This window comes from Xenopus tropicalis, chromosome 7 (genome assembly GCF_000004195.4).
Source record: "Xenopus tropicalis strain Nigerian chromosome 7, UCB_Xtro_10.0, whole genome shotgun sequence".
In the NCBI taxonomy this organism is placed as follows: Eukaryota; Metazoa; Chordata; class Amphibia; order Anura; family Pipidae; genus Xenopus; species Xenopus tropicalis.
Window position 1 is genome coordinate 130,137,650 of NC_030683.2, and position 12,110 is coordinate 130,149,759.

The following is a 12,110-nucleotide window of genomic DNA, read 5'->3' on the forward strand; positions in this document are numbered from 1 at the left end:
TGCTCTGTTATACAGATAGCTAGAATCTCAGCCATAAAGCAGGGCAGGACTGCTGCTTACAATGGAGGGATCAGATAGGATCTGTGCCACTGTGACAGAATGCTCTGTTATACAGATAGCTAGAATCTCAGCCATAAAGCAGGGCAGGACTGCTGCTTACAATGGGGGGATCAGATAGGATCTGTGCCACTGTGACAGAATGCTCTGTTATACAGATAGCTAGAATCTCAGCCATAAAGCAGGGCAGGACTGCTGCTTACAATGGGGGGATCAGATAGGATCTGTGCCACTGTGACAGAATGCTCTGTTATACAGATAGCTAGAATCTCAGCCATAAAGCAGGGCAGGACTGCTGCTTACAATGGGGGGATCAGATAGGATCTGTGCCACTGTGACAGAATGCTCTGTTATACAGATAGCTAGAATCTCAGCCATAAAGCAGGGCAGGACTGCTGCTTACAATGGGGGGGATCAGATAGGATCTGTGCCACTGTGACAGAATGCTCTGTTATACAGATAGCTAGAATCTCAGCCATAAAGCAGGGCAGGACTGCTGCTTACAATGGGGGGGATCAGATAGGATCTGTGCCACTGTGACAGAATGCTCTGTTATACAGATAGCTAGAATCTCAGCCATAAAGCAGGGCAGGACTGCTGCTTACAATGGGGGGGGGGATCAGATAGGATCTGTGCCACTGTGACAGAATGCTCTGTTATACAGATAGCTAGAATCTCAGCCATAAAGCAGGGCAGGACTGCTGCTTACAATGGGGGGGGGGATCAGATAGGATCTGTGCCACTGTGACAGAATGCTCTGTTATACAGATAGCTAGAATCTCAGCCATAAAGCAGGGCAGGACTGCTGCTTACAATGGGGGGATCAGATAGGATCTGTGCCACTGTGACAGAATGCTCTGTTATACAGATAGCTAGAATCTCAGCCATAAAGCAGGGCAGGACTGCTGCTTACAATGGGGGGGGGGATCAGATAGAGCATTCTGTCACAGTGGCACAGATCCTATCCCCCCCATTGTAAGCAGCAGTCCTGCCCTGCTTTATGGCTGAGACTCTAGCTATCTGTATAACAGAGCATTCTGTCACAGTGGCACAGATCCTATCTGATCCCCCCATTGTAAGCAGCAGTCCTGCCCTGCTTTATGGCTGAGACTCTAGCTATCTGTATAACAGAGCATTCTGTCACAGTGGCACAGATCCTATCTGATCCCCCATTGTAAGCAGCAGTCCTGCCCTGCTTTATGGCTGAGATTCTAGCTATCTGTATAACAGAGCATTCTGTCACAGTGGCACAGATCCTATCTGACCCCCCCCCCCCCCATTGTAAGCAGCAGTCCTGCCCTGCTTTATGGCTGAGATTCTAGCTATCCGTATAACAGAGCATTCTGTCACAGTGGCACAGATCCTATCCCCCCCATTGTAAGCAGCAGTCCTGCCCTGCTTTATGGCTGAGATTCTAGCTATCTGTATAACAGAGCATTCTGTCACAGTGGCACAGATCCTATCTGATCCCCCCATTGTAAGCAGCAGTCCTGCCCTGCTTTATGGCTGAGATTCTAGCTATCTGTATAACAGAGCATTCTGTCACAGTGGCACAGATCCTATCCCCCCCATTGTAAGCAGCAGTCCTGCCCTGCTTTATGGCTGAGATTCTAGCTATCTGTATAACAGAGCATTCTGTCACAGTGGCACAGATCCTATCTGATCCCCCCCATTGTAAGCAGCAGTCCTGCCCTGCTTTATGGCTGAGATTCTAGCTATCTGTATAACAGAGCATTCTGTCACAGTGGCACAGATCCTATCTGATCCCCCCATTGTAAGCAGCAGTCCTGCCCTGCTTTATGGCTGAGACTCTAGCTATCTGTATAACAGAGCATTCTGTCACAGTGGCACAGATCCTGTTATACAGATAGCTAGAGTCTCAGCCATAAAGCAGGGCAGGACTGCTGCATTTTCAGACATGAGTAGCAGGTATTGTCCTTTCCTGTACTTAGCTGACAAGTCCCTTTCCTTCCGTTCCAGGGCAGCCTCGGCGATGCAGTGATCCTGGGAATGTCCAGTACGGAGCAGTACAAGCAGAACATGGCGGGGCTGGAAGGGGGGCCCCTACTCCCACCAGTTGTGGCAGCTTTCAACGAAGCCTGGAACCTGGTCGCCCACGAATGTCCTAATTATTTCCGCTAATCACAGCCTTATCACTAGGGTAACGGCGGCCTGATCTGATTGGCCAGCTGCTGATTTCAGTTGATTCCTAGGGATTTGCACTAAATGCTTTATTTTTGCACCGGAAGTGGGAACTGGGTGCACTGGGAGTTGGACCTGGGTGGGAGGTGCAGCCTCAGAACCGAACCCCAGACCCAATAGTTGCTGGAAATCTCAATAAATAGTTTCTAATTCTAACTGGTCTGTGTATGTGGCACACCCCCAACCTGCAAACTGGGGGGGTCATTTTAACTGGAAATATAAACTGCTCTCTGGTCACAGGCTTGGCAGTCTGTCTAGTAAATCTGCCTCCTCTTGATTGGACTCTCTTGCTGCAGTCTCTTCTCTGAACTGCCCCCAAGCGCTGAGGGCAACAAATCCATCGCTGGCAGGTAAAACTTAATTAGTATGATTGAGATAATGCTATTCTGAGACTATTTGCAATTGGTCTTCATTTTTTATTATTTATGGTTTCTGAATTATCTAGCGTTTTCTTCAGCAGCTCTCCAATTTGGAATTTCAGCAGGTATGTGGTTGCTAGGGTCCAATTTAACCTAGCAACCAGGCTGAGGTTTGAAACAGAGACAGGTATATGAATAGGGGGGGGGGCTGAATAGAAAGATAAGGAATAAATAGTACCAATAACAATAAAACTGGAGCCTCACAGAGCAATAGGGTTTGGCTGCCGGGGTCAGTGACCCCCATTTGAAAGCTGGGAAGAGGCAGAAGAAAAAGGGAAATAATTAAAAAACTATAATAAATAATGAAGACTATCTGAAAAGTTGCTAAGATCAGGCCATTCTATAACATACTATAATGTAATCTGAAGGGGAACCCCACCCCTTTAAGATGTTGTCCCTTTGGAAGGCAAGGCTCCCCCTGTCAGGCTGCTGCACAGCTGGTTCCTACTACAGGATCACTGCTTGGCATTATGGGATACATGCAGGGTCGGCCTGGGGGGTGCAGGGCCCACTGAGGCTACTGCCCCAGGGACCTTCAAGCCATGTCCCCCGCACTCACTGAGTGACCCTAATTCCCCCACCAGGGACCCTCACTGAGCCTCCCTAACCCCCCCCCCCACAGGGGCCCCTGATGAACCTCCCTTAACCCCCCCCCCCCCACAGGGGCCCCTGATGAACCTCCCTTAACCCCCCCCCCACAGGGGCCCCTGATGAACCTCCCTTAACCCCCCCCCCACAGGGGGCCCTGATGAACCTCCCTTAACCCCCCCCACAGGGGCCCCTGATGAACCTCCCTAACCCCCCCCCCCCCACAGGGGCCCCTGACGAACCTCCGTTAACCCCCCCCCCCCACAGGGGTCCCTGATGAACCTCCCTAACCCCCCCCCCCGCCTCACGTCCTCCCCCGAACTTAGCAGACAGGTCTAACCCTGAGGGCCCACAAACCTGCTCAGTTACTTACCAGCAATTTGTTGCCCATCTCAGTGGCCCCGACCCAAACATGGCCCTGACTTGCGCTTCTGCAGGGTGTCCGTTCCCCGTACCAACTCTCCATGCATTACACCTGCACTTTCTGCCATTATTCCTTCCACCCAATCCCTGCTGCAAGTTCTCTGCCCCCCACTACTGGGGTAGTCTTTGCAGGGAACTGCCAGCAGAAGCAGTAGGGATTGGAGAGGGACGGTGGGAGGAAGCGGCGGCTTAATTCTAAGGTGAATAACCCATTTAATAAACATTTAGAATGAAGTTAACGCTGATATTTAGAAACAATTTACAAATGGTTTCCATTTTTTATTGATATTGTGTGTAATAAGCGACAGGGTTTATATCCCCTTTAAATAACAAGAAGCAAAGAGGGGAATTCACAAGAACTGAAACTTGTTCTGTTACCAAATCACATGATTTTATTCCTAAAATGCAGCTGATTGTGTTTGGAACAGAGTGAGCGCTAAACCCGGTGTCAAACGGGCCGAGGGCACCGCGACCGTAACCCACACAAACCGCCAGTCACTGCAGGGCGACGCCCACTGGAAGGCATTTTAGGGCAAAATGTCATCTGTTAAAACACAGGAACATTCTGTTATTGGATTGGCTGTCGGTATCAGCAGTCCCGGAGCGGCATAAGTGTCCTGAATCTGAACCAGAACCGGACCCCTGGGCTGGGGGGGTCGGAGATTGTGTTCCTAGGCATCGTTATTCTCTTCTTCCTCATCCATATCTTCCTCTTCGCTCTTCTCCTCCGTCTCATCCCCAAACTTCTGGAACTCGCCCGTCTCCGCGGTCCAAATGGATTTGATGGAGACTTTAAACTCAGCCATCTGGAAGCTGAACAACTTCTATAGGAGACCAAGGAGAGAGAACCCATGAAACGGGAGGGGTCAGCGACCCTGGGAACAGAGGGATTCTGGGAGTCTTAGAATAAACCCAAATATTACTGATTATCACTTTATTCTAAGGGACTTGGGGGGGGGGGGGTCACTGAGATGCAGACCATCAAAGAGATTAAACCCTATTACCATCCTGTACTCAATTAAAGGAACAGTAACCCAAACAAATTAGTCTAATAGTAAGTCTATTACTATACACGCTTGAATTTTTTGGTGTTACTGTTCCTTTAACCCTAGGGTTGCTGGCTGTTTAGGAGCTGATCTGTGGATTGAGAGCCCAGCATTTGTTGAGATAAAGGCGGCTCAGATCAAATGAGAACTCGGAACCCCAAAAATCTGACCTGGACAGCAGTGTAACATATGTGCTGTGACAGGACTGTAGCTCCATCTAGTGGCAGACTGAGAACTACAGCTCCCATCTGTCCCATAGAAATTCTCCAAGTTTTATTGGCTTTTAGTTCCCCTTTACTCTCTTTTCACTTACCAGAATCCTGGCTTGTTCGGGGGTTAATACATCCCCCTCTTTACATACTTCGTAGTCTGACAGTAACGTGATGACTCCTGCAGGAGAGAAAGGCATCAGGCTGAGAAAGCTGCCGTGGCCACGGGGCTAGTGATACGATCTTCCCATGATGGGCCAGTAATGCCAATAAAAGTGTGATTCAAGGGGAAGTTCGCCAATTGTTAGAAACTTTTAAATTGGGTAATTTTTTATAGTTTGAATTATATGGTGCAGGGAAACACAAGGATACCCCCAGGGCAGTAGATACAGTGGGTTCCCTGGGTATCTGGGGGAGGTACTTCCTGTGCAGGTGAGAGGGGCGGGGTTACAGGTCACTCCCAGTGCAGTAGGTACAGTGGGTTCCCTGGGTATCTGGGGGAGGTACTTCCTGTGCAGGTGAGAGAGGGGCAGGGTTACACGGTCACTTCCTCCCGGGGCAGTAGGTACAGTGGGTTCCCTGGGTATCTGGGGGAGGTATTTCCTGTGCAGGTGGGAGGGGGGGTTACACGGTCACTTCCTCCCGGGGCAGTAGGTACAGTGGGTTCCCTGGGTATCTGGGGGAGGTACTTCCTGTGCAGGTGAGAGGGGTGGGGTTACACGGTCACTCCCAGTGCAGCAAGTACAGTGGGTTCCCTGGGTATCTGGGGGAGGTACTTCCTGTGCAGGTGAGAGAGGGGTGGGGTTACACGGTCACTCCCTCCCGGGGCAGTAGGTACAGTGGGTTCCCTGGGTATCTGGGGGAGGTACTTTCTGTGCAGGGGGGAGAGGGGCGGGGTTACACGGTTACTCCCTCCCAGTGCAGTAGGTACAGTGGGTTCCCTGGGTATCTGGGGGAGGTACTTTCTGTGCAGGGGGGAGAGGGGCGGGGTTACACGGTTACTCCCTCCCAGTGCAGTAGGTACAGTGGGTTCCCTGGGTATCTGGGGGAGGTACTTTCTGTGCAGGGGGGAGAGGGGCGGGGTTACACGGTTACTCCCTCCCAGTGCAGTAGGTACAGCGGGTTCCCTGGGTATCTGGGGGAGGTACTTTCTGTGCAGGGGGAGAGGGGCGGGGTTACACAGTCACTTCCTCCCAGTGCAGTAGGTACAGTGGGTTCCCTGGGTATCTGGGGGAGGTACTTTCTGTGCAGGGGGGAGAGGGGCGGGGTTACACGGTCACTCCCAGTGCAGTAGGTACAGTGGGTTCCCTGGGTATCTGGGGTGGGGGTACAATAATACTGAACACATCAGCCAGGCGCCAATCTTACACTCACCTTTTTTCAGAGCAGTGGGGAGCCCCAATTGTCTTAACTGCGGTTCCATTGAGTGAGTGAACTGTTCCAGGGGCCCAGCATCCAGTACCACTGCGTACGTCGCTTTGTTCCCAGCTCTGGCAAAATCCATGTCCTTGAACTGATCAAACCACCTGCAAAAACACCCAAGCAAATTTATTAGCACCCCAATTTCAGACTGGGGTGTCAGGGGCCCCACTGGGGCTGCAGCTTAGCACCCCCCCCCCCCAACAAAGTTGCAAGCTCCTGCACCCCCACCCCTTGTACTGGGGGGTATTGTCTGTGCACATTGTTCCAGGCGGTGGAAGCGCTGGTACATGTAACTCCTCCCAGGGGAGAGGACTGGGTCGGTGGGGGCTGCGGGGCCCACTGGGTTTTTCCCCCGGTGTCCCGCCGGCCCAGTCAGGCCTGAGCACCTCTGTATGCAGTGAAGCACAACTGGACAGTAAATGGGTTTGTTGTGGGATTCTCCCCTGGATGTAATGGCAGATAGAGTAGACAGCTTTAGTAAAGGGCAAGTAAAAACAAGATACTCACTCTTTCACTTCTTTCTCTGTCCGGTTGGTAAACAGGAGTCCGACTTCGCCTTTCAGGCACTTGCTCAGCTAAAGGGCAACAGGGAAATTAAGTACTAAACTCACACACAGGGTATTCCCCCAACCCACAGCAACTCCATGCAGCAACTGTAATAATGAATAACACTGCCAGTTTGCCCTCACTGCAACCAATCAGGGGGCAGAATTTATTACCACAGCAATGAAAACAAACATCTGATTGGTTGCTGTAAATTCAGGGCAGTACCCCATCTCTCCTAACCAATGGCACTAGGCAAGGTTGCCCACTCTCTCCTCTGATATTTGCTCTTATTACGGAACCCCTAGCAGAAACCATACGTAAATCTCCAACGATTCAAAGATATACAATTGGTTCTCAAGTCTGTAAAACCCCACTTTTTGCTGATGACGTAATCATTACAATCACAGACCCCAGTAAATGCCTACCAGCCCTATTCCAAATAATGAAACAATTCTCCCTAGTCTCCTATTACAAAATCAATACTACTAAAACAGAAGCACTCCCGATATGGATTCCAAACCACATTCTTTCGGACCTGAAGTCCGGACCTATAAGTTTGAATGGCAGCAGTCTTCCATAAAATATTTGGGCATCCATGTAAGTTTTTCTGTAAAAAAATCTGTTTAAAGAAAACTTTACTCCTATGCTTTCAAAATTTCAAAAACTCACCCAGGACTGGATGTATAAAGATATTTCGTGGCTAGGCCGTTTAGCAGCAATTAAATGTAACCCGTTACCAAACATTTTATACTTATTTAGAACCATACCAATGAATATTCCTGCTACATTTTTTGTCTCACTACAAGGTCTAGTATCCAGATTTATTTGGTAAAAACGGAAACCTAGAGTAGCATAGAACACCAAGACAAATTCCAAAAACAAAGGAGGCTTAGCACTCCCCAACTTCAAAAAGTACTATCAGGCCTGTCATCTCAACCTTTTGCAACGATTTTTTGATATGGACAATCCTCCTCAATGGGTATTTCAAGAACTCTCAGTTATACCCACCACAGAGATTCCAATCACCTCTACAATAGGGATCCCTCCTCAATTACGCACCGGACAAAAAAACCATTTACCTGCGACAACAGGCACAATTAAAATCTGGGACTCACTAATACATAATGACAATCTGAAGAACGGTCTTTACACTCATTTTCCTATAACTGGGTTCCAAAAAATAATAGCTAACCTGAACTTAACCGCATGGACACAAGCAAGTATCGCTACTTTCGCAGACCTGTTTCAAAAACATATATTCCAGCCTTTTATCTATTTAAGGAATAAATTCAAAGTGCCAAATTCAACCTTTTTTGCCGACCTACAATTATCCAGCTATTTGAGAACTAACTCACTACAGAGCAAAACCGGCTTTACACCTTACTACAACAACCTAGAGCTGGGCGGTATGACCAAAAATTTATATCACGGTATTTAGTGCTGGGCGGTATACCGGTAAAAACCAATCACCGGTTTTTTTTTTGAAACCGATATGAATTTTCTACATACCCCCATACCGGTGTGCGTGAATACTTCCGGGTGCGCGCGTGACGTCAGCGCGCACACTCTACAAAAGCGCCATCGCTAGGACGCATTCAGAGTCGGATACCAATGTGAGCTGTCGGGGGGTGCCTGGCAAGTAATTATATTTTATGTGAAGGGGATGGGGGGGTGTTATTTATGTGAAGGGGATGGGGGGGGTGTTTGGGGTGGGTGGGTTATACTTATGTGAAGGGGATGGGGTTGTGTTTGGGGGGGTTGGGATGGGGTGGGGGGTTATATTTATGTGGTGGGGTGGGGTGTGTGTGCGGATGGGGGGGTGTTTGGGGTGGGGGGGTGTGTGCGGATGGGGGGGTGTGCGGATGGGGGGGTGTTTGGGGTGGGGTGTTTTTTGGGTGGGGTGCGGGCGGATGGGGGGGTTGCGTGCGGATGGGGGGGTGTTTGGGGTGGCGGGTGTTTGGGGTGGTCACCTAATCATGCCCTAACCTATACCGCGATATAAATTTTTGGTCATACCGCCCAGCACTTTTCTAAATTATATCGGTATCACGGTATTTGACGGTATATAAATAAAAAATAAATAAATATTGGTGGCCCCCCCCCCCCAACCAGATAATTTATATCTTCTATATTAGAGTTACTTATATATAATTCACTCCCTGGATGTGCGTCCTGACAGGCAAGAAATCAGCCAGTCAGCACACATACAGAGCAGATTCCTGGATTAAAATGCATAGTGTTTTCATGTTCAAATCTGGATTCATTGTGGTTGTTAATTTAACTACATTTTTGTGAAATGAAAGTGCTATCAATGTCACTGTTCTGTACTGATCAGTGCAACAAATAACAGAACCAAAGATGGCTCGTAATTAAAACTTTAGGCAGAAAGTACCGTATATACTCGAGTATAAGCCGATCCGAATATAAGCCGAGGTACCTAATTTTACCTAAGAAAACTGGAAAAACGTATTGACTCGAGTATAAGCCTAGGGTGGGAAATGCAGCAGCTACTGCTAAGTTTCAATAATCAAAATAAATACCAATAAAATTACATTAATTGAGGCATCAGTGGGGTATATGTTTTTTAATATTTCAAAGAAAAACAGTAAACTAGCTCTGAAAGCGGAGAAAAGGGTCAACAAAAACAATATGTGTACTACCCCACGCTCAATGCACATTGGCAAACTGGCAGCAGACCCAGTCCCTGAGGAGATGTAAGGGGAAATAAGTATTGCTAGTGGGAGCCTAGGCCAGGGCACTGGAGGGTCTGGTTACGGGTGGCCTAACTTGCACACAAAGGAGAGAGGGTGCTAGTCTAGAGGGACCCATGGCACCCAACTCGAGTATAAGCCGAGGGTGACTTTTTCAGCGCATTTTGGGTGCTGAAAAACTAGGCTTATACTCGAGTATATACAGTATGTTAAATACAATAGAGAAAAGTTGCATAAATTCACCACCAGGAGGCAATGTGCATAAATGAACTATTTATCAACCCAGCCTTCTATAACAAACACACCATCACTTAAGCCCTCCAGCGATGCGTCCTAGCGACGTCACATGCGCGCTGACGTCACGTACGCAACCCGGATATAATTGGAGAAAAATAGCAGGAGGCGCGCATACCGGTATAGCGGTATGTTGAAAATTCATATCGTTTTTTTTTTTTAAAAACCGGTATACCGCCCAGCACTACAACAAGCTTCAAAAATCTCGCAGTATTATGCCCGGTTGTTGGACATAAACATACAAGAAACGAATTCTTATATGAAGAAATGGGAATCGGATATTAACACCACGACTGACCCTGTTGACTGGAACAAAGCTTTTCCCCATCAATCTGCTCAATCCGTCTCCTTGAATTGAGTGTAAAACTAATGTATAGATCAGCGTTTTTCAACCGCTGTTCAGTGTGCCGCGAGATGTTGCCTGGTGTGCCGTAGGCAGGGCCGCAATTTTTACTTTAAAAAAAAAAATCCGGGCCCTGTCATTGGTTGCGCCCCGTGTGTACGGGTGACGTCAGTACGCACGGGGCGCAACGTTATAAAAGGGCCTGTGTGCGGTCGCGTGTAGGCAGAAGTGCAGAGGCGGCGCGCGTGAGGGGAAGATGCTGCTGAAGCCGCCGAAGAGTAAAATGCTGCTGGGCACCAATGTATTAGGGGGGGCCACGGGGCACACTGACTTATGGGGGCACTGCTGCTGGGCACCAATGTACTAGGGGGGCACTGCTCTTGGCACCAATGTACTAGGGGGGCACTGCTGCTGGGCACCAATGTACTAGGGGGGCACTGCTCTTGGCACCAATGTACTAGGGGGGCACTGCTCTTGGCACCAATGTACTAGGGGGGCACTGCTCTTGGCACCAATGTACTAGGGGGGCACTGCTCTTGGCACCAATGTACTAGGGGGGCACTGCTCTTGGCACCAATGTACTAGGGGGGCACTGCTCTTGGCTCCAATGTACTAGGGGGGCACTGCTCTTGGCACCAATGTACTAGGGGGGCACTGCTCTTGGCACCAGTGTACTAGGGGGGCACTGCTGCTGGGCACCAGTGTACTAGGGGGGCACTGCTCTTGGCACCAATGTACTAGGGGGGCACTGCTCTTGGCACCAATGTACTAGGGGGGCACTGCTCTTGGCACCAATGTACTAGGGGGGCACTGCTCTTGGCACCAATGTACTAGGGGGGCACTGCTGCTGGGCACCAATGTACTAGGGGGGCACTGCTGCTGGGCACCAATGTACTAGGGGGGCACTGCTGCTGGGCACCAATGTACTAGGGGGGCACTGCTCTTGGCACCAATGTACTAGGGGGGCACTGCTGCTGGGCACAGAGTTAAATTTTTTAACATTTTCTAATGGTGGTGTGCCTCGTGATTTTTTTCATGAAACAAGTGTGCCTTTGCCCAAAAAAGGTTGAAAAACACTGGTATAGATGGTACATGACCCCTGCAAAAATCTATAGAATCTTTCCGGCCACTTCATCCAACAAATGCTGGAGAAACTGCAACCAAATCGGAGCCTTCATTCACATATGGTGGGATTGTCCCAAGATATCCCAATTTTGGCTCTCAATATCTCCTATCTTAAAGGGGAAGGAAAGGCAAAGTCACTTGGGGGTGCCAAAATGTTAAGCACCCCCAAGTGACTTTAACCGCTTACCTTGTACCCCGGGCTGGTGCCCCTGTTAGGAGAAAATAGCACCAGCCCGGGGCACCTGGAGCGCAGCACTTCCTCCTTCCGCCTTCCACTTCCTAAACTGCCGGTGGCCGGGCATGCACAGTAGAGCGAAAAAGCCGACTTTAATGTTTAAGTTCGGCTTTTCACTCTACTGTGCATGCGCGCGCAGTGAAGCCGGAAGGAGGAAGCGCCGGCAGGTACCCCGGGCTGGTGCTGTTCTCTCCCAACAGGGGCACCAGCCCGGGGTAAAAGGTAAGCGGTTAAAGTCACTTGGGGGTGCCTAACATTTTGGCACCCCCAAGTGACTTTACCTTTCTTTTTCCTTTAACGGATTTATCTCAAATCAATATTTCAATATCTCCTAGACTTGCCCTGCTAAATCTTGACTTAGACCACATCCCCTGGAATAAAAAACGTCACATAATACCTGTACTTGTGGTATCCCGTTTACGGATAGCAAGAAACTGGAATTCAACACTGATCCCTACATTAAATGACGTAATTTTCTTACTTAGCAGTA

At 49.2% G+C, this 12,110-nt stretch overlaps 2 protein-coding genes across 2 annotated transcripts in view; one reads left to right on the top strand and one right to left on the bottom strand.

Annotated features, from left to right (window-relative positions):
* Positions 1 to 2,415, top strand: part of akr7a2 (aldo-keto reductase family 7, member A2) — a 59,958-nt gene extending 57,543 nt beyond the window's left edge. Inside the window, 1 exon segment of the mRNA NM_001039732.1 lies at positions 2,038 to 2,415. Within this exon segment, the coding sequence (NP_001034821.1) occupies positions 2,038 to 2,199 (162 nt within the window). The 3' untranslated portion in view covers positions 2,200 to 2,415.
* Positions 2,416 to 3,955: 1,540 nt separating this feature from the next.
* mrto4 (MRT4 homolog, ribosome maturation factor) overlaps positions 3,956 to 12,110 on the bottom strand; it is a 14,560-nt gene continuing 6,405 nt past the window's right edge. Inside the window, 4 exon segments of the mRNA NM_001005116.2 lie at positions 3,956 to 4,513; positions 5,049 to 5,125; positions 6,319 to 6,470; positions 6,874 to 6,941. Coding sequence (NP_001005116.1) covers positions 4,361 to 4,513; positions 5,049 to 5,125; positions 6,319 to 6,470; positions 6,874 to 6,941 — 450 coding nt within the window. The 3' untranslated portion in view covers positions 3,956 to 4,360.